Source organism: Nymphalis io, chromosome 3, assembly GCF_905147045.1.
Source record: "Nymphalis io chromosome 3, ilAglIoxx1.1, whole genome shotgun sequence".
NCBI lineage: Eukaryota > Metazoa > Arthropoda > Insecta > Lepidoptera > Nymphalidae > Nymphalis > Nymphalis io.
In genome coordinates this window covers 10,351,731-10,377,671 of record NC_065890.1, presented here as the reverse complement: position 1 = coordinate 10,377,671, position 25,941 = coordinate 10,351,731, and the positions used below count along the sequence as shown (strand labels likewise).

Here is a 25,941-nt window from a genome sequence, read left to right as displayed (position 1 = left end):
CGCACGCAATTGATGGATAATTTTTTTTTTTTGAGAACTCATATGAACTTTGTTGTTTTTGTTTAATATGTTTCTGTTATCAAAAAACCCTAATTCTTATTTAATAGACAATTATGGATAATTTAAAAAAAAAAGAATCAATTTTACTAACCGAATTCTATCTTAATCTTATTATTGGATAAATACTCAAGAAAATTTGTATAAATTGATCGATGATGCTATTTATACTTAATAAAATATTTTAATTATAAATAACATAAGAGTAATAATAAAATTTTAATGTACGATTTTTGTCGCCAACATTTATGTGACGCTTGTAATATGGACTTTATAATGTTTAATTTTATAGTTTTGACATTATATATCTAGAAGAAACTATGCTATGGTTCATATTTAACAATTAGGTCTCAAGAGGGTGGATCTGGCGGCGCGGGCGGCCCAGTATTCGGAGGCTGTAAAAGTTTCGCAGCTGCAGGGAGAGTGGTCAAGTCGAATCCTGGTGGTGGTACGAAGCCAGCAGCTGTGGCTGTCCCTTGGAGATAAGCTACCAATCTGGAATTAAAATATCGCATAATAAATATTATCATTCATCAATAATATTACAATTCTTCTATTTTCATATGGCTTTTGACAGTCGTCGTGTTTCTATCGCTTTTCTCATTTTGAAAGTATGTGGAGTTACTACTACTCTTTATTTGGTTTTATTTATTAAAGTTAGATACTAATTATTGAAAATTAGTTAATAATAAGACTTTTTTTATTGAAAAATATAAACTCATCATTTCTTTCTGTTAAGGAATAAATATTAGAAAAAAAAAATTTTGAATCTTTAAATGAATACATTATGTGAAAAATAAAACAAAACGACGATAAAGTACAAAGTTCTCAAATTATATATAAATAAACATGATGAAACAGTGAAATACCTTTTTCTTCTGTGTTTGATTGAAGAGTTTTAATGATATCAATATAAAAGATTTGAAATAAGGGTAAAAAAAAAACATGCAAACCCATATATTATGTTCTCCTAAAGTTTTCACAATGATTATTGTCGAAGTGTGACCATAGTGCGAACATTAAATATTAATACAAATCTATACAAAGATTGTAAAGAGTTTATAAGTATGTAACCGATGTACTCCTAAAACGAATTTAATAATTCTTTTACCTTTAGAAAGCTAATTTATCCGTAAGAATAAAAGTTTTATTTGAGTAATAATAAGATTTTAATATGTAAGTACTAGTTACAAACTCAATACCGCTAAAGGCGATTGGGCGAAAATCTAGTAAACTTTTACCCGCTGTGTTGTTAACTTACAGTTACATGTATATGTACATAAATTATTATACATGGAATTGTAACCTTTTTTTTCAACTAGGCATTTGTTTACCCATTTCAAAACACTTGGTTATATTACCTAAGTCATCATTTAAATTCACGTAATTTGATTTTAGAAATATGGATTTTTCGTTCATCGATTTTTCATCTAGAACTTCTGTAACATTAAATATTTAAGGGAAATATTCCATTTAGTCTATATATACATTCATATATGTAAATAGGTTTTCTAAATTTGTGTTATTAAGGTTGCAAGTTATAAATTATTATTTTTTTGACATAAATTATAATATTAACATGAATCATACCTGCGCAACTCTTCAAGCGCGCTGGCCTGCATAAGGATGTAGTTTTTTGCAAGAAGCAGTGTTGCTATTTTGGAAAGCTTTCGAACGGATGGCGAGTGTGCATAGGGGATGACGCTACGCAATTCATCGAGCGCATCATTCTGAAGGTAAACATAGGAAAGGTTAAATAAAATATTAAATATTATTTATAATATACTTTAAATAAAATAAGTTCTATTCCTGATTGAAAAGAAAAAAATATTTCTAAAAGGAGAAACATAAATTTGTTATTAGTAAAAGCGTGTCAAGAAGCTCAGGACCATGCTTTAAGGGCTAAATGTACCAAAGACAGTTGCACAAACCAATAATAATTAATAGTTATCGTTTTTAATTATCTTTAGTTGCAACCGCATTTCAAAACGTTACAAAATTATATATTATGTAAATCATAATTTATATGAATAAAAAAACGAAGTACATACTAAATCGTGCATCCTCCTCCGTTCCCGAGCGTTGATATTCAGTCTCACATTTTTTCCTTGTCTTATCTTCTGTTTAGATTTACCTTCTCCAATGGGTCTGAAATTTGAGATGTTTGAATTAAGTTATACATTTTTATAATATAGTATTATAAATTGTAAATGTTTGTATATTATTTTTATTTATTTTTTCAATTTGTAAGCTCATATATGCTATAAGTGGACAGACATGTAGTACATTCAACCCTCACGAGAATTAGGCCAGGGCTTACAATGTACCGAAGCGTAACAAGTGCTAGGATTGTACGAGTGTACGGTGTCTAACAATAGACGGATTTCTATGTCCGGTAAGAATGATGAAGGGGTACAAATGGTACGGAGAATGACTGCATATATTTGCGGGACGTATATCGCTAGAAAAATCTACTGGTTAATATTTATTATAAATAACCGTAATCATTTTTTATGTATCCATGTTTAAAGAATAATAATGTATGTAATAATATATAATAAAATTAATATTATCAAAACATATTTTTTTTCAGTATTCATTGTTTCAATATATGTTTTGTTCAATGTGTGTAACTTTATCATATGCGCTCTTTAGTATATGAACTTAAGAAAACACTCTTTTTTAGTTATCTTACAATCATATCCATAAATAAATAATGCGTTAATGTGATATAACTAACCTTTGAGCGTAGCTTGTTCCTGGTTCCGGTTGGTTTTCATCGGTGGGATAGCAATGTTGCTGAGGCGGAGGCTGGCCTCCTTGCATGTAGAAGCCGCCGAGGCCAACAGCACCCAACGGCGTCCGTCGCCCCGGCACCGACTGTGGAGGAGAGTGCGACTCGCCCAGCGGCACTCCATCCCAAGTCCTCCGCCCCTCCATTATAAAAAATACTAACACATTACACTAAACACAAAATATATCTATGTTACTGGCCAGTTACGATTAATACATAACGTTTATTTTTTAATTTGTTTTTGACGGACGTTTGAATTTGGTACGGAGTTGACAGACAGTGAAGCTTTGCAGCGAGAAGTTGGAGCGGTCCACAGATCGATCGGGGCACGCAGCTGGGGTGCGCACCCCTCTGATCTCGCGGCATTGTTCGGAGATGCGAATGTGATTTATTTGAGCGCGTGCACGACCCGCGGTATCGGTGCGTCTATTGTTATAACATAATCACGACTATGATGCTTACACTATTCATTGCTCCCTATTTTTTATTTTAAAATAATGAATATTTTAATGCTATTTTTATTTCTAAACTATTAATGAATTTTATTTAAAGAAACAGTTATTTTTGGAAAAACGGGACAATACTTTAGAAGATTCAATTTAATATTTATAAATGGGAATTTTTTACAATTTCAATATTACAGCTTTGTTTTTTTGTGTTATTTAAGCAAAAATTAATTTATATTATGATTATAAGCGTATTATTCACAAAATTCTCTTAATTAAATAGAACGACTGATTTAGACAAATAAATTAAATACATAGTTTTGATTTCCGATGAAGACGACACAGTAACAAGGTTCATAAAAAAATGTCCTTATGAAAATTATTTTTCAATAGAAATGATGCAAAACAATGCATGCATTTAAGGGTTATTAGCATTTCACTTGCATATTCGTGCATCCATCGTCCATAATGTCTTACTTTGATATAATTTATTCAGCCGTTTTGTAAGTGGGTTAAATGCAGATGAGCTTTAAGCATTAAATCATCGAAATCGCAGTTGTTATTATAGGAATTTCCCAGCTCAAAATGTTGAGGAAAATTTCAATCGGGCTTAGAAATATATCGTTCCGTTTTAAAACTGTTTACGTAGTTTCAATAGCTTATGCAATTTTTATTTTGTTATCGGACTTTTTCAGTACATCGTGATCTAACATGGAATAATAATTTATGATGGATTTATTTTATGAAATTCATAAAAAAATATTTCATTAATCTTATTTTTATTACCAAAAAATGTTTTTTTTTTAACAATTACGATCAGCAGAATATGTCCTTGGATTCGTGATGTGAAATAACAAACAATATTTACGTTAAAAAATTGTGTATTGGATACTAAAATATTCTTGTTGTTTTAATTATCTTTTAACACCGACTTTTTTGTAATAATTTTAGTATTTGGAAAAAGTAAACAAAAAATATATTTATTAAACATTTATTTCTTAATATACAATTTATTTACAACTTATTCCAGTCAGTTCCGATTTCTTACATTTCTATCAATTACATAATATAATTTTCCTCACAGTTCATTCCTAACTAAAATAATTTCGATACGTCAAAATTATAATAAACATGTAATCACCAACATATTTATAATTCATCTATCGTTGTCCTTAAACAATAACAGTTAATATTTTGTTGCTTTGACATTTTTATCTAAATATTTCTTACATATTCAGATTTATTGTTAAATATTTTTTTCTCTGGGCTCATACAGGTCTTTTTTATTGATAGATTTTGTAATCTAGGGACAAAGCTAAGTTGCCTTATTTTAAGAAGTTAAAAAATTTTTAAAGTCCAAATACTTTTGTCTATCATAATATAAATGTAAATTTATATATGTTATATGTAAATCATATACGCTTTATATAAGTATGATCATGCGTATTCCGTTCTATGTCTTTTCACAGCCTATACCTAATGACTAGACAATGACTATTTTCTTTAAATAAATACAACAATCCATAGAATATTTTGTGTAAAAGTATTTGGTTAGATTATTTTAAATACTCCATTTATTTTTATTATTATTTTTATTTGGTTATTCTAAGTACATTTTTGGTTGTTTTTATAATAATTCAAAAAAGGAAGATGGTTTTTTTTACAAAGCTTATCTTTAAACTTTTACACGAACAAAATACCTATTTATATTACTTGTAATTTTATCTATTAAAATATACATATAATTTAAAATAAACCTCAGACAATTTATAAGACTATTTTGTAAAACTACTGTACAAACCATACTGCCAAATTTCCACAATTGTAAGCGATCTACTTTTAAGATTTATTCTTTCAACATTCGGAATGTCAATTCTTAAGATTCGAGCTAAGAAATTATTCTTGAAACTCTCAAAAGCAACTATTTGTATATCCCATCTATACCATTGTATATATTTACTTACATATTAAACAATAGCAAAACTAAGCTTATTGTGAGAATTCTTTTTTTTAACATTTATGTACGACATATTTTGATTTTTTTATGAATCTGACGTTTACATTACAGTTACAGAATATCAATATGTTGTGTCTAATCTAGAGACTAAGACTTAAGATAGTAATACTGTGTAAAAGTAGAAAAGTCGTGTAAGAATAACTAAATTTAAATTATTGTACATACATATATATAGTTTATATCGTACCATGAATAACTAATTAGGCCAAGAATATAATTCATTTCATATAATTCATTTCATCCTAATAATATTTTGTATAAAAAGATTAATTCATTTGCATATACTATATAAATTCCTATATTTTTTTCTTTTATGTAATATTTGATAAGTATATTATATTTTGTTTATTTATATTTATATTGATAAACATATTATATTGATCAATTAGTTTTAAAATATAGCTCACATGTAAGAGCGAATAATATGAATACATTTAAGAGTATTTTCGTAAGGTTTATGTTTTGGTAGGTTACTTATACGTACATTTTAAGATCTTTGGCACGTAGCTTTATCAGGTATCTTTACTTTAACGACGACTCCAAGTTATTATGATTATAGTCAAAATTATAATTATATATTTTCACTTGTAATCAATTAACCTAACTATTTACATACATTTAATATATCAAATATCCGATTAGAATTAAACAACGTGTTTAAATTTAAAGCTAAGAAAATGCACCAACACATTAATGTTTTCAATTACTGTGCATAGTATCCAGCAACATGGCGGGCACATTAAAATTGCCTAGTAAAAATCGCCTACGAATCATTAAAAATCATGAAGTTAGAAATACCATTTTCAATATCAGTTATTTCGTGGCACTTATCAGGTTGGAAAGTTAAATTGTAGGCAGTGGTGATGAGAATCGCGATGGCACTGGTAGGCAGACTAGGCACACGGCACCGGCAAGCCGTCAGCGCGCTCGGTGCGCTGGCTCCGTTACCGGTCAGGGCGCAGCGGCTGCTAGTGGTGGCCGCGACGGGGCAGGCACTCTCGGGCAAGCTACGACTGACCCACGGGTAGTTGGATTGTTATTCGCCGCACCACCTTCGTAAAGACAATCATGGTTAAATAAATGTAAAGATATTAATATATTCATATCAGCACATAAAATGCGTTGTAAAAATTTATTGATTTATTTTTATATGTATACTTTGTGTCCTTTACATTAAAATAATAACTTATAAATTTTAAACAAAGTCGAAATAAATTACGAATAAATCTTACCTATTAGTGATCCAAGCATTTTTGTTACTGAAAACTTTCTCGTGCGCTGTGGAGTGCGTACTTCAGCGAGTAAGCGGTCGACACAACGGTATAGATCACCAGAATTGTCAGCCACGCTCGCTTCGCTGAATGATGCGCCATGTGCTGCGCTTACAGCTTGGCCTTCCTTTATCGGCACCTACAAAAAAAAAGTAATCGTCCTTAAACGTAATATAACCTTAGCAAATAAATCAATGGATTGTAACTAAACAATGACTCATTAGTAACAGACAGATCTACTTATAGCATCGGACGCGTCACGTAAAATCCATTTCTCTCAGCTTACTAAATAAAATTTTACTACAAAAAATAATAATACGTTTCTGACAATTTTCAAATCACTTTATTATTATTATATTCAATGTAAGTACCAGTAACATAAATCGATCTTGCGTGAAGTGGGCGTTGGTGCAGACTCATCAGGATGTACTAGTAGTATTTCTGTCATTCGTGCAAACCTCAATTCAAACTCAGACAAGGTAAGTAAGTAGGTAGGCTACCTACGCCATTGTCGTAAATATATGGCATAATAACCAGTGTAAGGCAAGTGCAGACAAACAATTCGTCAAGCTTCTATTTGCATATTAAATAAATAAGTATATAAAATTGAATAAATAATATTGATTTCTATTCCAAAATTGCTTGGATAAATTAAATTTCATTTCGTTTCGTTTAATTGCATAATAAATTTCATCTCGTAATGCATAATTACGTCTAAATAAGGGAGATGGACACTTATGTAATTAATATTTGAACACACTGAACTTACTAATTTATTTCATAATAATGGTGTATTATTTGTATTTCTCATATTTGTTATTTCTCATGGCATATTAAAATTTCATATTTAGCCAATTATAGTAGTGGATTTATTACTAAAATGAATTTATTATTAAATTCATGATAATTTTTCATAAAAAAACATCAAATATTAGTTTGGTTATGATTGATGAAGAAATAAAATCTGTTTCTATTGATCGCTTACATATTTAGGTTTTCTAGGATGGAACTTGTTACGTTTAATTATACTATAATGTAGTTTTGTTTGAGAGTACTCAGGATGTACGTCGCTTAATCATATTTCCGCTAGTAAATTGGATGCCGTCGTTTAAAGTAAAGATGGTTTACAATCGATAAATATATTTTAAATGAAGATGTTTGAAATATAGGTACTTATATTGAACTATTAAAATCGATAATGTTCATGAAGTTTAAGTACTTAAAACGATAATTAGCGGCTTTACTTATGTGTAAATGATGTTCAGGGTTTATTAGTTAAACAATGTTGTGTCTTCTTCTTTCGAATGTCAAAGGAATGATGACAGAAAGAGACGCGAGTGTTTAACTATACATTAAACAACGTTTATAAGTAAGGCCGTAGGCTTCTAGTACTGTGTATATTATATACTGTTTTTGTACATGTGTTCTCGTACCTCACCGTTATAATAAATGTCAAATGTTTATGCAAAATAAACACACACGTTGTTACATTATGCAAGAAAATGTGTTGAAAATCAAGGTAAATTTTCAAACATCCCCGTTTTGATTTATAGGTTTATTATTTATGGAATAATAATAATTTAAGAGACGTAAATAGAAGCTATCCATTAGATTGTATGTAGGAAGTAAATTCAATATAGATATGCGTGGATATCGGTGCGATAGTGTAACAGCTATTGTTACTTTGAATAGGTATAATATCTAAGGCTACACTAGCCTTCACCACGATCAATGTAATTGCAAAGCACTATAAATATTCAATGAAAGTGTTCATAATATACATGTTCAAACTTATGTTCTTTTAATATCAACATTTTTTTCAGTTTATTCGTTATAAGTAATTACAAAGTGTTATGCTGAACAATCTTTGGATTACTAATGATATTCCCTCGAAAAGTTACATATTAGGCTTGTGATTTAAAAAAAGGATTAAGGGCATTATTTTAATTTAAAATAGTTCGGTTTGGTAAATGGGCCACATAACGGTAAGTTGTCATTACCGCCCATAAACATTGCCATTCAATGCGTCACCAAAATTGGGAACTAAGGTTATACGTCCCTTATGCCTGAAATTACGCTGGTTCTCTTAGTCTTTAAACAGGAACACCACCATTCTAAGTATTGCTGTATGGCGGTAGAATATATGATAAATGTGGTACCAATGCAAGAAGTGCTTGCATAAATGAAATATATTTGTACCTATATGCGACAGATAATAATTTCATAAAATTTTAATTTATGCGTTTATGTCGGGATAGCCCAGTCTTAACCGATGATCGTGGGTTCAAGTCCGGGTAAGCACCTCTGAATTTTCATGTTCTTAATTTCAGTTTATAATTCATCTCTTACTTTTCGGTGAAGGAAAACATCGTGAGGAAACCGAAATTACGCCACAAGTGTATTCCACCAACCCGCATTGGAGCAGTGTGGTGGAATAAGCCCCAAATCTTCTCCTCAAAAAGGGAAAGGAGGCCTTAGCCAAGCAGTGGGATATTTACAGGCTGTTACTGTACTATGCGTTTATGTCATAGATACTAACCTGTCTTAGGTGATCTAAGTCCGTCTTGTTTCCCATTAAAGCGAGCGGCATCACTGACGGTGTTCCGGTTGTTGTATGAGCTGGGCTTCCATGTACAGGAGTTCTTTTCAATGTATTTAATATCTCTGTAGCGTATTCAAAACTGCTCCTATCTGTCACGGAGTAAACTAGAAGACAGGCGTCAGCCCATTGAATCTGTAACAAGAAAAATAAAAAAATATTAGCGGAAAGATTATTTTATTTTCAAAATTTAAACTGAATATTATATTATTTAAAGTAATGCATGTTATTTTTTAAAGAATAAAATCGTATGTAGTCTTATTTAATTGCTTCGATACAACTTCATTTATATCACCTAATATCATTTTAAGGCAAGAATATAAAGATAAACAAACTTTAAAGTAAAGTAGTAATCGAAAAGCTTGGATTTTTTAGTAATATCTCGTAGTGGATACTTCAGTTAAAACAAACTGTTACTACTACAACTAAACTATTGATTTATAATAATACATATAAGTACATCAATATCTCTCAATGTCTGATAAATTATTGATGTCCTTCCACTTAATAAATACTTTGACTATATGAATAAATTGTTATCGATTAAATTGAAGCACTTATTAGACTACTTACTCGTATGTTTTACATATTTAAAGTCAATTACTGAATAAACGAAAAACCATTTGGCAAACAATATTGATCAGTATCTATAGATAACTATGCGTGATATGATAAAAATTTGAAAATAAATTGGGTTCATTATTTCAGATGAACTCTAAGCAGATTCCAAGGCAGCGGAAATATACAAGTTCCGAGACAGGTAGGAGAAATTAATAATGTAACGCGGTACTGTAAGCAGAGTGACTCACGAAGCGCGTGATGAGTGACTGTGCGGGTCACTGGAGCGACTTCACTCCTCAAACCACTTGTATTATATTCGTGACGATTAACCTACTTGCCTGAACATTAAACGGGTTCAGACTTGATTTAATCTATGATTTTGTTTACTACCTAAATAACACCACTTTAACTTCCTTCTAATGGGACGAACAAGTGGTTAAGTCATCCTCTTCAAATTAAAAGGATGCATACCGAGTCAAGATGGCCCAGTGATTGGAACAGGTTAATCTTAATCTATTAAGGTAAAAAATTATAATTGCGGGTTCGAACCATTCAATTTTTAAAGAAAATATAACATCGTGAGGAAACTTGCATGTGTCGAATAAAAACACGTGAGAAAATGAGTATCTACCTCTCATTGAAACAGAATCTTCTGCATAAAAACGAGGCCTTAGCGTTGGGACATTTTCTGGCCGTTACTTTTATCGTTAATTCGTTACTTCGTTTTTTTTCAAACGGAACCACCAGTTAATAATGTTAAGTTTTAATACAGGAAAAAATGTGATGTCAGTGATTAAACGTTCATTTATTTACACGGAAGTTAAGAATAGCTATAAAGTTTGATGAAATAAAATTTTCAGTTGCCGATATTAATACAGAACATAACAGCGGCGCCGAATGACTATAACAAATGACCTCGGAGGAAATATTTTTGTTATTTTAAAAGAAAACACAAATATCCTTAATCTTTCCCTGATTTAGTTTCTGTATTATTGCTAAGGAGAGCCAAAGGTCGTCCAAGAGTGTTAGTTTGATCGTGAAGTATTGAACAAGGTTCCGCAATAAAAAGCATTAACCTAAATTTGATGAATGAATTGTACACGCATGCATTAACGGTATAAGTATAATTGGTACTTATTTCAGCAATAAATATTGATTGTATAATTGAATTTAACGATATATATATATATTGAATGTATAATATTTTTTTTGTACGTTTATTAAATTACTGTAGTACATTTTACCTGTTCAGCTGGAAATTTGTCAACGTTGGAACCAGATACATCTATGACTTCCAATTCAACTGGAGTTCCATTTATTGGCACTGTTTGTCTGTACAGAAGATCTGTCGAAGAAAAACAATTAGTTCGTATATCTTCGAAAAATATTAATTTATATACATCTATTGCCGTTGTTAAATTTATTACAAGTACATTATTATTATCTTTTTCAAAAAATAAAATAGCATATTATCTGGATGATTCTTATACATAGATGCTAACCTGTATTTGAATGATATTCCCCGATGTATCTTCTTGTTAGATAACGCACGATAAGAGCTAAAACAAAATAAATATGCTGTTAAAATGTATGTAAATTATAAATATAGATTTGTTTCGTCACATAGGTACAACTTTAATAGTAGTACTACTAAAAATGTTTTTTATTTACGCGAGTGATATATTATCGAACTTATTTGTTTTTTATTTCACAATTGCCTGCTAACATAATTCATTCATTTCTAGCAAAAAACGTTTCTATTATGTTTAGAATCCAGTTATTAAACAAATCAAAGAATACAAAAGATTTGTTGTTTCTACGACTGCGAACATAAAAAAATTAACTTGTGTCATTCTTCAATCAGATACCAATTTAGAATGATTTTAATGGAAACTAAATCCTAAAGATTGATGGGCTTAGCTGGAACTGGAATGTTGTTTAAGAAAACAGTAATAGGAATACAGTTTCAGTGGGATAATTGAAATTATGATTAGACTACTAATTTATACGCAAATCGTTTAATATTCATCTTGTACTTATTATTTTAGGACTGCTGATCATTCTAAAATATTATACGTATGAATCGAGTTCATGTAACAAAAAACATACTGAACGTTTTGTTTGTGATTGTTAACTCTGCAATAAATTACTATTAGCGTTTGTTTTAACGTTTCCAAATAAACAGACGTAAGATAATTGGATGGAAAAAGCCACGAATGGTACATATTTAAATCTTACTTACGAGTATATCCTCCGCTTAGCGAATTCTCTTGTGCAAGTATTAAACGTAAATTTGAGTTATGGTTTTGTTTTAATGAAATTATTTTATTGTATAATCAGGTGCGCTATTTGTATCTCCCATTTAAATGCCGTGATAGTAAAGAAGGGTTACTATTAACTTAATATGTATTTGTACGAAAATATGACTCATATATACTTGAATGAAATACGCAAAAATCTAAATTGAACCAAAACCAAACTAGTAATAGTTTTATGAAGTTACGATTAATTGAAAATGGACATTTCTGTTACAATATCTTATATTTGTTCTAAAATTTCTTGTTAATTTATTATGTGAATGAGGGCATATCAACACCTTTTCGCATTAAGACGTCGTTGTATCGTTTATCGTGTCAGGAATATATAGAACTAAAAGCAAAGTTTCGGATTTCTTAAAAGATAGAAAGTAGAAGCGACCTGAAAATAATTCCAGACTATAAACTTTTTAAATTATGTTATACGCTCTTTGGCATTTGGGTCAAAAGATGCTATCACAAGCAGACGTGATATTACAAATGTTACGATAGCTAATGTATTTATGTGAAGGTATTAAATTATATATAAGATAAACAATAGTTATATAATATTCAATTTATATGTATGTATAAAAGTATGTGTGAAGAAACTGTTACAATCGATAACTTATATTTTCAGATAAATATTAGATAATAAATACACAATTGAGAGAAACGTTCCGATCACAGAAATCTATATTAATACAGGAATGTTAATTGGTAAAAAATAAATAGAAAAACTAGTCGCTCACCAGACTTGCCAACACGGGAGCTGCCAATGACGGCGATGCGCACGCGCGGAGGACTTGCTCGCTCGTCCCTCATGATTACGTAAATATAGCCCAGCTGAAACAAAACAATGATCTATTATCGACCGCCTTCATAAGCCAACATAATCATTAGAAACGACTATCTCAACCGATTTTTTATTAAAAAAAATAACGATCGACTTTTGTTGGACATTTATATTTTTAAGCCATATGTTTTCTGTTTCCTGTTTATACTTCTGCGTCAGTGTAAAATGTACCTATGTTTATTTTTTCCTTTTACACACCCATTATTTTAAGAAAATGTCGTCAACCAACGTCAAAATCTTTGTTGATTGTTTAAAAACATTTCCAAGTACTAAATATAAAATTTCAACAAGATGATCTTAGACGATTTGCGAATATTTTTTTTCATTCATTACTTCGATCACGCGTTACTTTTATTTTATACAGTCAACTAAATATGACACTAATGCTTCATGTTTAATAATCATATATATTCAAAATATTTCTGGGTGATAAAATTAGTACTTAGTCTATCTATTTATATATAGTCATTAAATCTATTTGAATATAACAAATAAGTCGACTCCAAAGTATTATTATTTTATTCTATTCGTATTATTTTTAACTATACTTTTAAAAAAGAGGTAAAATGTGTAAATAAATTGAAATAGTAAATCAATGTGAGTGAATCACAACGATGAATGCAAATGTTGATTTATCTTCGCCAAAAATCTCACAATAACAACATCGTTCGGAATGAGGCACGAGTTTATATTAATAGAGCTTCCTTTACGTCAGCTTGCCTACCAGATGGTTGAATAACCCAAGCTGAACATGCAAGTGTCAAACGCAGCTATATGACGTCCTTGAAAAAATAATAATCGTAATATAAATTTAAAGGTATACATATAGAAATAAAGATACAATAGTTCTGTTGGAGATAGGCTCAACGTCAAAAACATTATCCATCTTTAAATTACATTATTTAAATAAAACAAAATACTTTACATAAATGAGCACTTGCTATTTTTATTAGTTGTCGACAGTTGAATTAATAACCGACCTAATTTAAAATAAAACACTTAAAAATATTCTATTTAAAATCTTTTATTAATAAAATTGAGAAGTTATAAATCAATTTTATTTTCAAAGTCGTTTATCTCGAGCAAGTAGCCGACACTTCACGCCGCAATTAAAAGACTGTTTTATGCTGACTTTAATTCTAGTCCTCTTATGAGACTTTTATCATCGTTTTTATTGCTGAAACATTTTATTTATGAATGCGAATAAAAACTTCTACATCTCCTATTGATTTCGTCTAGTTTCATTTACATGCAAGAAAGGAAAGAAACTTTTGTAACAGCTCTTTAAATAAAAGATTCTAAATTGAACCAAAAAAACGTGTTTTAAAAAATACTTGAGTTTTATATATCAAAACAAAACTGTTACAGTTTATTTATAGAATAATATACGTCATTATATTTTTACTAGCGTTTCCTTCGAAAAACAATCACTGACGTAATACGTAATCGTCATCAATTTTCGTCGGATTATACAAATTTTTATTCAAAACACACTAGATTATACAAAAAATGTATAAAGACGAATCTATCTAATATTAAACCCCATCTATTTACGTTGAAAACAATATGTAAATGACAAACGGGTTTGATGCACTGCTGTGGACTGGGTAGAGACTTCGTCGCGACGATGTCGAGTCTTATTTATGTTCGGCGCCAAGCTATAATAATTTCAGAGTTGTCGCTAAAAAAAGGCAGATTGCTGCCAAATTTTCAGTTTTGACGCAGTATTATCTATACATATAATAAAACTATACCAGGGCCACGTTATACCACATATATGTTTTTTAAATATATAACAATTTTTATTATATAAACATTCAAAGACCTAATGAGGAAATATTATCTATTGCTTTTTCCTGTCTGAAGCATAGCTAGAAGCTCGATTGATTACAAAGTAACAGCGCAGATAATATTCTGACAACAGTATCCATACAGACAACGGTATAACAGTTTGCAACATCTCTGATACCTTTCTTAAGGCTTGATTAAACTGAGATTATCAGACCATCTTTAACAGGATAATATGTTTCTTCGTCTGTTTTATATGCCATCCTGTATTGTTTATCAACATTCTTATAGTATTATCATATATCTATGACCATTAATAGATGCTGCGCGAGACGTATCAGATATTTTATATAGAAATTGCCATGCCTCATTAGCTAAATTGTATATATTATAGAGTTATTTTTACTTTAATCTTTAAGATATATTAGTTATATTACCTTTAGTTGGAATAATTAATTGTACCGTTATATCTTCCTATAGATCACACTATATATATTAATACAATATTTTAGATATCTACAGATTTACGATGGAATGATTGCGTGTATCCTAAAAATAACTGGATATAACCGTAAGCTTATCCATGTAAAGTAAGAGCAACTACCTAGTACAATACAGACGCCTGGACAAAGGCAACCATAATAAATCTAATCACAACCCTACGAGATAATAAAACTGTACACAAAATAATAAATTTCAATTAATTATTCAATCATATCTACAAAGATATTAATTACATTTAACGATAAAAATATGATATCATAAACAATTACTGGCAATCAATATTGTTGTCTCAATATTCAGACCACGTTTTCGTATTAAGTGGTCACGTTTCAGTTAAATTCGAGGCATTATTCTGGAATATTCCATTACAAAGTAAATAGCGTACTTATGGAACTCCGTATATATAATAGACTCGGTTCAGAACTTAGACATGTGAATACCTGTCGCGTCAGTCCACATGCCGATGTTTCTAATAGGCGCTGTATTATTGAATTATTTTTGAAAGTTGTTCGATATGAACCAAGATTTTAATATTAAAAAAAAACATTACACTAAATAATAATAATATAAAGACATAAGTTTTATATATTTGTATTCTCAAAATTCACGAAAATTTCATAATCTTAGCTTAAACTTTTACTATGGATATAGGCTACATAATATTTTTATTACGTTTATCTCGTAGATTATAAAATATAACCATAGACGACAAGATAATTTTTGGTCGAGGCAATAATTTCTGTTATTAATAATACTAAACATTTTAGAACTAAAATATGTCTGTTATAGATAAGTTATAGTAAACGCTTAAAGTTTTTTTTTTTATAAATGTAAAAAAAATGTAATGGTAAACCTTTACCTAAACAACATTTTGTAATAACATTTAAGTTTTATAAATGTATAGTAATAGTAGTTTCAGAGCCATTGGAAAAACATTGAGAGAACATATTATACTTATAAGAAAAAAGACGTGGGTTGTTCTGTGGGACGTTTTGCCATTGTGTAGGCGGGCTGAGTACGGACGAAAAGATCGCTTGGTGCGATATAGTACTGCGACGTTTGTTTTTTTTACCATAGCATACCAAATATATTTTCATTCTAAATGTTATATTATATACCTGTCGCACCTATGCGAATTAAGTGCACTCATTATTCACATAACTGCATTAAATTATAAACTTAATACTATTTAAAAATATAAATTGTTGCTGATAATCTACGCCGGTGCATTAATAACACTGTTTACAATAAATAAATTCTACTAAAACTGTTACTATAAGACACACAAGAAATAAGAATACACAGTCCATCAACTAATTTATATCAAAATTACTTATGTAAGCTAAAAATTACGTTAGAAACGTTTGTGAATTGAAGTAGATATAAAACATAATGAATCTGGATATTACGATTTTATTGAGTTTTTATGTAATTAATTTTCCATTCATTCAAATATATCATATGCGTATATTTTGGCTGAATATTTTTTTTTTAGAATGAATATGGCGAATGTTTTAAGGTTCCGTTTAGTCTTTATTTCTTCAAAATCGGTTGAGTCTATCAAAAGTTGTAAAAATGTACGTATTGTTTAGTATGTATGTCTTTGTGCTAAATGAATACATCAATTTCTGAATCGCAATGTCCAGATTTTCCAGAGTGTAGTGACCTTTTGCCATACATAATAGCATTCTGTCGTTGTTCTGTCGTCTTTTCGTCTGATTTTTTTCATTAATTTAAATATTGAACTGATAATATTGAATACGTCGTGGCTTTAGGTTTCAATTATTGACTTATTAATGGAAAATATCACAACCAAGTTATTATTTTTATTTTGAATTTTATAGACTTTTTACTATATATGGAAAGACTACACCTTATATAGTACATAAGGAGGCATTATAATAATAAGCCAAGCCAAGCCAAGCCAGGCCAGGCCAGGCCAGGCTAGGCCAAGCCAAGCCAAGCCAAGCCAAGCCATGCCACGACAGTTAAAGCCAGGACTGTTCACCAAGCCCGCTTGTAACCATGATGATGATGTGGCCATGACAACGGAAAATAACAGTTGTTTGGTTATTGATATATTGTTATCATTATTACCTTCCCGTTTGAATAATAAATAATAATAATAATCGCACTAATATCATTAAAACAAATGGTAGTGTGAGCTGTGAATATTCATTATTTCTTTACGCTTTATCACGAGTAAATCAACATATTTTAGCCTTTTTATCGCGGATTTTCGTTTATGGCGCGAGCACAACTGCGGGCTGCAAGCGTTAGTAAAGTAATATAAAGCTCACTGTGGGAGTTAGTATTTTTATAAAGGTCTATTTAACGCTATCAAATGGTTTAATCAGATGTGCTAAGACGATTCTTGGCGGACGCGTGGGTGATACTCTTTAGCGCCTCGGAGATAGATGCGGAATATGTGGGAGGAATGCACAAACATTGAACTTGAAAATAATCCGCTAATAATATGCAAATTGAAATACGTTTCTGTGACGTTTGATGTTACGTTTCTTCATACGTGTTCTTCTGTTGTTTGAACTTCATCTTGAATGTTAATCAACTTTTGTTTTACGTCATTACTTATTATAATGGTTTTGGTGATTTGTATCAATACTAAAATGTGACAAAAATTCAATTACTAATAAAGTAGACCCCAAAATATTTCGTCTGCGACTAGTGAAAGTGATTCCTTCTTCGATTTATTACATTTGTAACTTAATATAAATCTGAAATTGATTTGATATTAAGAGCGATTTTATTTCTGCTCGTAAGAAATAAACAGAACCAATATCAAATAATTGTTTACTTATCGATTTCGCCTAAAGACCCCAATCGAATGTCCTACTATGAAGGTCGGGGCCTTCGTTAAGTCTTGCTCATAATACACATATTTTTAGACAAGGCAAATTCAAGGCTTCGAACAAAAGTAGAATAAAAATTGACAAAAGGTTCGAGGTCACGACATTTTGATAAAAATGACAAAGTATTAATTTTAAAAGATGGTCGAAATGTTTGTTAGGCGTTTATTTCGATGCTTATAGGTATACGCAACTTTTTTTAAATTACAATATGTAGCGGACTGGCAAATGAGCTACCCCATGTTAAGTGGTCCCATGGTGGTGGTCACTTTAAGCATTGGCGCTGTAAGAAAAATCCACCGTTCCTTATATCACAAATGCGTCACCAACTTTGGGTATTAAAAAGTTATGTGCCTTGTGCCTGTTACACTGGCTCACTCACCCTACAAACCAGAAAACAACAATACTGAGTAGTGCTGTTTAGCGGTAAAATAAGTAATGAGTGGGTGGTGCCAACCCAGATAGGCTTGTACTTTATACAAGGCTTTCCTTTCCACCAAGCAAAATTTTATAATATACTTTGCAGTTTTATAAAACTCTAGCTTATGGTTACATCAAAGAGTTTCGATAGATTGCTTGAGAGATTGGTCAATTTAGTTATGTTCTACGTAAAGATAACAAAGCTATAAACCTACTGAACGAGATTTAAATAGTACGCGATAATATTGTTCAAATAAATTGTTTTTATTTTATGTTCGTTTAATTCAGACGAGCCGAATATTTCAAGGAACATATAAATCAGACCTATCAACAGTTTGTAAACTTTAATATGAACTATTTACATCGAGAAAAACGATCGATTTTTTTTAAGTTTTCTTTAAATAAAAAAACTTATTGTTATTAAAGTATTCTTTTAAAATATTTGAAAAACATTATTCATTAAAGGCTTAAGGACGTATTAAAAATAATTCATATGATTTGTACATACTTTATACGCGTTTCCTTGTTTGTATCGATCCAGTTAAAAAAGCGTAAATACTAACGTTATAGATGGAGATTTGTGCCATCTACATTAAAGTTAGATTTATAGCACACTGATACCCTGAATATGAAGTGTTTATAAATTTATTCCTAAGATTTTCCTGCAAACCGGCTGCTGTGATAAGCGGCGAGAGGAAAATAGAGTAAATTGGAATATATAACCGCAAAGTATTCATTATTAGTATTATTTTACATTTTCTTTGCTTTCGTTTTACCGAGGTTTTATTATTAGATTTTCTAGTTTATTTATGATAAATGAGCCAAATATTATGGGATAATTAAAGTCGAATCGATCACGTAATAATATTAATTGTTACCTATGTATAAATTGTAAATAATCTCGAGATTAGTGTCGTCACTGCATTCCATAGAACTACAATTACTATGCATTTTCTTGCCAAAAAACCAGATGCGTACCTCTACTTAAGATTGTATTACATCGAGCGAACATCATCATTATTAGAATCGATGGCTAGTTAGCCATTGAACAGTAAGATTAACGCAAGCCGTGTGGATCAAATTATATTTAGTGCAGGAGGTGAACGTCTCCTGGAGTTATGCAGCAGTTCCGATATTATCTACAAAACTATTTATGTTTCCTTTGACATGCTTAGTAGCGTGGCGTTGATTTATTTACAAATATCAAATAATACAACGCAATGACCAGTTAATACAAATAGAAGTATTATTTAAAAAAAAACTGAATATGATTTTACACTGTTATGTAAACCAATAAAATAAAGTAATTTTTATTTTTCTAGTACTGAACGTTTTTTACTATATTTATTAGTCGCTTACGAAACTTTTTTTTATAGTTACAGCACAAGGAAAGTTGAAGGTTTATTTAGCATTAAATTTATCAACAAAAAATATTTTCGAACCGGCAACTATGTATTTTGTTGATATCGTAAATCAATTTTGAAGTTCATTGCTCGTAACACTGTTATTTACGTTTTACGTTTATTCTAAACGTTCAACGGAGCCGGTAATGGAACCAAGACAGTGAATGAAATGAATCTTTACGTTTACTGCGAAGGGCTAACCTTGCGCAATTGTTTATACGAATAAGATTAAAGGGATAGTTGAACTTGAGATATTTGAGGTTTTTTTAATATTTTTCAAACCATAAATTATTCTATAGCGGTATTTATTCTAAACTTGACCTAGTTATTTGTCTAACAATGAGATCCAACCCAGTTATGAAAATTGCACAATGTTTTGGCTGACTCATGTTTTGGTTAGACGTTAAAATTAGGCTAATGAGGATTTGTTTATATCAATTATACAACGCTGTCCTTAGCCCATATGTTATAAAGTTTAGCCAAGATCAACATGATAGTATTATAACAATGTGATTGACGAAACATTAATTTGATTAAATACAATGAAACCGATAATATTGCAGCCTAGTAAGTTCCAAGTATCCGAATTTAAATTGAAATTTCATTTGAGATAATTAGTTTGTGAATTTATTTTCGGCTATATAAATTCTTCACAATGCAGAAAACCGATCGCGTAAATATACAAAATTCTAAAATACAGTGCGAAATATGTTTATTCCTCAACTCCACGTAGGTTCAATTTTATTTGTCGGTGATATTTGAAAATCGTCAAATAATAAATCAGTAAAATGTAGGTATATATTAAAAATATATTTAATTTTTATGTTTAACTGACTAACTGATAGTACTGGAATAGTAACCAGTATAAATTAAAGATATTTTTTTACTCAGTTAAATATTTCACTAAATGATAATACCACCTAACGTAATCTAAATTTCGAGTAATGTTTGTTCTAACGATAACATGCGTATCCGCTACTACCCTGCAAGTGCAAAAATACACTTGCACTGCTCGTAATTTTTTCCGACAGACGCGCCATGATAACATTTTCGTCTTAAATCAAAGAAACATTGCCACGAATCAATAAATACATATAACTACGGCATGACGAATCATATCGTATTTTACAATATAAAGTTTCTATATAGATTGAGTTGTATTTCCAAGTGGAATAGAATTCAAGATTAAGAAACTTGAAATATTAGTAGAAATGCATTTTTTTTTAATAAACATAATTGCACTATGAATTTATATTTATCGTTAAATTATTAATTATAATTTAATTTAATTATTAATTAGCCTTAATTTAAGGTCATCATTTCTGTAATTGGCCAAAATACTGGCTTACGCCAGGACGCTTGGACCGTTAACATTAAACACAATGCAGTAAATAATGTACTGCAATTTACATTGTAATTTCACAGGTCAACAGATAAAACGCGCAGACCTCGCATCGCCGATTCATATCGTAGACAGTAACAATGAGCTTTCATGTGCTTAATTTGTGTTTACAATTCATCTCGTGCTAGATGGTGTATTCGATGAAATACTGCTTCATTTTTACCAACGTGCTGGAGAAGCCTAGTGGAATAAGTCAAATCTTTTCCTTAAAAGATAATTCCCTAAAGGCTTTTATTGTATTATGTATATTTTGAAAAATTGAACACATGCACGAAAAATTTTCATAATTCTCGAATCATTTCAATCCTTTTTTTTTACACACGTATTATCTAAACTTGTAAAGCGAAAAACAGAAAAAAACACTAGGTAAATAACGAATGTAGAACTACAGTTAGCTGATACGAGTAGGTAACATACATACAAAATACCAGCTTTTATTTAACAATTGGCTTTGTAAGTTAAAACAAAACTGTTATTTAGTTTGTTTATTTGCCGAATGGTAACCCGGTTAGTCATATTCGTAGCAGGTATAAAATAAAAATATTATGATTAAATGTGTATTACGATACGTAGTTGAAAACGTGTTTACTATCTTTGATCATTGGAAACAAAGAACATTGATTTTTCTGGGCCGTTACGATATCCAAATGATTGTATTTGTATATTATATAACGAATTATTTAACGAATTGTTCTTGAATATTTATTAGTTGAGCTGAGATGGCCCAGTGGCATTACACGTGAATTTTACAGTAAACGTTGCGGCTTCAAACCCGGGTAAACACCACTGTGTTTACATTTGCTTAGCTTGTGTTATTATAATTCATCTCTTGCTCGGCGATGAAGGAAAAATCTGTGCTGGATGAAACTGTCACATATTAGTATCGTTATGGAATATTTCCACCAGAAGAGAGGACGCCTAGCCCTGCTGTATAGGAGGATATTTATGGCTGTCACTTTGCTCTTATTTATTTTTATCTCTAGTTCACTAGTTCAAATATTATTTAAAAAACAAAAAAAAAATTTTTTTTTTAATATAAGGAATAGCTATAATATTTTTGATATTTATAAACTCCTCAGTTCATCAAATTGCTTACATGTATGATGGAAATGGTTATTTTTTTTGTACATTCTTTATTGTAACCTGTATATAATTTTTTTTCTGTATTAAACTATATTTGTATATACCAAACAAACATTTTTTTAATAGATTTCATACTACAGTTTCCATATATGCTTAAATTACTAACGATTGTTTTGTCTTTATAGATTTGATTATTCCGATGATATAGAATTGGAACTTTAATATTGCTTTTAAATCATATTATCAGCAAACAAAACATGAAGAATCTCGTCTGTAGCGGAAAATGAAATTAATTTCCATGATAGTTCAATATAGGAAGTCTTATAATTTTCTTAATAAACAAATGAATTGAGATTGGTTATTTTATTTAATATGGAAATGACGTAATCAATTACTTCAAAGCAATAAGCTTCCAGATTTTGACGTGCGAGGTGAACATAATTCAATAAAATCTAAAATGATCTAAAGTCAAGTGCAACGGTCTTCGAAGGTGTTTACGAACTTGTCTACGTATGATTTATTTGTCTTTACTCTTATCCATACAACAAATATAATAAATTTATACAATAAATAATATCATTAACAAAATCTTTATGTTTATTGCTACAGTTACTATCCACTTCTTATATTTCCAACGAAGCGTATAGGATGAATAATTCTGATTTATGATAGCTCATATCGTAAATCAAAAATCTAAAAATTTTGTAAATTAAAGAAGTTCTATTTATTTCAGATACGATCATACAAAAATATATTGGTGGTAGGGCTTTGCACAAGATCGTCTGGGTAGGTACCACCCACTCATCGGATATACCGCAAAACAGCAGTACTTTGTATTATTGTGTTCCGGTTAGAAGGGTAAGTGAGCCAGTGTAATTACAAGCACAAGGTACACAACATCTTATCGATGTACGCGACAGTGCCGACGTCTGGGCGTTGGTTGGCGCGACCTATAGTCATTGGTACTATATGAAATATTACCCATTGTTATTACATTGCCAATGCGCCACCAAGTGTCCGAACCAAGATGTTATGTTCCTTGCCTTTAGTTACACTGGCTCACTCACCCATCAAAATGGAACACAACAATACAATAAATATTGTACATAATAAATAATAAATATTGTGCTTGGCGGCATAATGATGAGTGGGTTTTACCTACCCAGACTGACTTGCACAAAGCACTACCACCAGTAAACAAAGCTTACTAAAAACACTTTTACATGGTCATATTTACACGTATATTAGTATGAAAGCTAGCACTGGTTCGAAATAGAACTGACATGAAACTCAGTGTTTTGAGGACTACATGTTCGATTAAAAAAAACTTTTTTGTTAAAGAGTCGGCTTATTGGGGATATGGTAGGCTTCATAACTTGAGCGTCACGGTAGCATGCGAAAGCAATCCCGTGGCGCTCCTCGTTAAGGCGGAAAGGGTACCGCTGATTTTTTAGTGGGTATTACTATGTTCGGGGCGCACTCGGCGCCTTGGACACTGGCGAGCCCCACATACACCCCCTACTGTTCCCGTGGGGGAAACGCGTAATGCGTTTTTCCAGCGTTAAAAAAAAGGTTTCATAGCTTAACTTTAAGATGTAAAACCATGAACGAGAACCAATTTGGCAAACCATATGGCGTAATGTAATGCATGTGGAATCGCGGGGCATAGCTTATCTAACCTAAACCTTTATACAAAGACTAAAATATTTAATTTTATAATAATAAATATTAACAATGACTGTCATTTGTAAGTATGCGTGCTCGTGAATATTCCTTTCATATCTGAAGAATACACAATTGCAAATTAAAGAAATATTTAATTTTCATTCGATTATATTTATTTGCAAGATGCATAAAATATACAAAGATAGATATTGAGTGTAAAGGGCGTCACGTGGGTAGTTGTCAATGTGGGCAGAACAAATTCCATTCTCCCTAAGCTCCCTTTAAACCAAACTTAAATGAAAGCAAACTTATAAGGGTAGCCGTTTAAATAAATGAATATAGTTAATGAATCTCTCTAAAAAAAAATATGTATACATACGGCATTAAGTTCATTTTTATTAAATTCAAATATCTGGTGGTTGAAAAAATATAAAAGTGGATTACATTTAACAGTAATTAACGAGTCTGGAAAAATAACGAATATTGAGTATATTCGGTATTTTTCCAGACTCGTTAAACCAGGATTTGATACGTCGCGTGGAAAATTATTGGATGGCTATGATTTAACGGAAAATAAATAGCAGTGGATTGTCGAACAGAATCTTTTAAAATATTTTTATGAATAATCGATTTCTCGCCTAGTCTGTTAGTAATTTAACTTTATATTCAAAACATGCATCGTTTTTAGTTCGTCCTGAAAATAAAATTCAATATTTCGATTTTTCTCAGTAAATAACGTACGAAAAATAAATAAACAGTGATGCTTAATTATATAAATAAATAATTAAAAGGATCATATTAATAAATAGTTGGACCGTCTATAGATATGTATAAAATAACCTAATTAATTTATAGCTGATGTAACAATGTATGTAAATTATTTGGCTACTTTTCAACGTCTTAGTAAATAAGAAGTGATTATGAATGAATTTTCATTTTCATATTCAGGTATGTAAACCTTGATCTTTTTAAAATTATATTATCTATAATATGTATATATTTGTCTATTATACATTTTACAATAATAATGATTAAAGTATATGTATATTTATATTTTTTATATAATAGAATATTACAACAAATGAGAACATTCTCACGGAAGGTGCAGTTAACCTAAACGGGTCGAGTAATAAACTCACCTGATATATTATATGAAATCAAAGTCGACCCGAGCTTACAGTTTCAGGTCAACTAGGAGCCGGCTATGCAACACTTGTATGTAAACAGTCTTAACACTTAACACAATAGTTCTTTGAGCACTCTCTTCCTATAGCTATTGAACTCAATTGTCAATAGCTAAGTAAATATTGCTGGATGCAGTTTATTTAATTACTGTTTATTAAATCACTCACTGGCGCACAAAGGGACATGCGACTAGAGAGAACGCTTGCAAGCGACTGGGCAGCGCGCTCTCTCTCCGGCCTATATATACGTATCGTTACTAGCTACATCTGCCCGCTTTCAGAGCGATTTTCACACAAAAATACCGGAGGAATCTGGAGCCTAAATTTCTCTGTCACTACCTTCTTCGACACAATGGGAGCGTTGATCTCAGGCATGCATCACAGACAGCTGACCAGATTCTTTCAATCTCCTCCAATGACCGACATTCTTTAGTAACCTGACCTATTTTTTGCATTACCATAAATGGGTTGAAATATTGAGTGGTCATTTTAAAACATAAAAATGTTTTTTTACATTTCGTTGTATTAAATTAATATTAAGATAATTATATTTTAATTTCTTGCAGATGTGACATCTTGTGCTCATAATTGTTATGACAATTTAGACAGTTTGTGCGCTAATTGGCTCGTTGTTAAGGTGATTTAAAGAAGAAATCGGTCCAAGGATAAAATTTACACTTGAAACAAAATTGGAAACTCTCAAATGTACTGTACAATGCGTATTTTATGG

The 25,941-nt window shown here is 30.6% G+C and overlaps 2 protein-coding genes across 2 annotated transcripts; both read right to left on the bottom strand.

The window, feature by feature from the left end:
* Positions 1–319: 319 nt before the first annotated feature.
* Positions 320–3,117, bottom strand: LOC126781025 (class E basic helix-loop-helix protein 22-like). Its single transcript, XM_050505778.1, has 4 exons — positions 2,798–3,117; positions 2,109–2,205; positions 1,648–1,787; positions 320–552 (listed from the first exon to the last, which is right to left on the bottom strand). Exons 1-4 carry the CDS (start codon positions 2,995–2,997, stop codon positions 408–410), a joined length of 582 nt encoding a protein of 193 aa, XP_050361735.1. The 5' UTR covers positions 2,998–3,117; the 3' UTR covers positions 320–407.
* A 2,556-nt stretch (positions 3,118–5,673) lies between these two features.
* On the bottom strand, positions 5,674–25,408 carry LOC126781023 (ras-like protein family member 11B). Its single transcript, XM_050505775.1, has 7 exons — positions 25,167–25,408; positions 12,792–12,885; positions 11,248–11,304; positions 10,990–11,090; positions 9,125–9,319; positions 6,547–6,724; positions 5,674–6,366 (listed from the first exon to the last, which is right to left on the bottom strand). Exons 2-7 carry the CDS (start codon positions 12,862–12,864, stop codon positions 6,266–6,268), a joined length of 705 nt encoding a protein of 234 aa, XP_050361732.1. The 5' UTR covers positions 12,865–12,885; positions 25,167–25,408; the 3' UTR covers positions 5,674–6,265.
* Positions 25,409–25,941: the final 533 nt, after the last annotated feature.

Excerpts from the sequence above, each read along its gene's own strand:
- LOC126781025 (XM_050505778.1), bottom strand. The coding sequence starts at position 2,997 with ATGGAGGGGCGGAGGACTTGGGATGGAGTGCCGCTGGGCGAGTCGCAC. Across the intron at positions 1,788-2,108 it reads GGAGGAGGATGCACGATTTA|AATGATGCGCTCGATGAATT; the intron begins GTATGTACTTCG and ends GTTTACCTTCAG. Across the intron at positions 553-1,647 it reads GCGCTTGAAGAGTTGCGCAG|ATTGGTAGCTTATCTCCAAG; the intron begins GTATGATTCATG and ends TTTTAATTCCAG.
- LOC126781023 (XM_050505775.1), bottom strand. The coding sequence starts at position 12,864 with ATGAGGGACGAGCGAGCAAGTCCTCCGCGCGTGCGCATCGCCGTCATT. Across the intron at positions 11,091-11,247 it reads GGAATATCATTCAAATACAG|ATCTTCTGTACAGACAAACA; the intron begins GTTAGCATCTAT and ends TTTCTTCGACAG. Across the intron at positions 9,320-10,989 it reads ACAAATTTCCAGCTGAACAG|ATTCAATGGGCTGACGCCTG; the intron begins GTAAAATGTACT and ends TTCTTGTTACAG.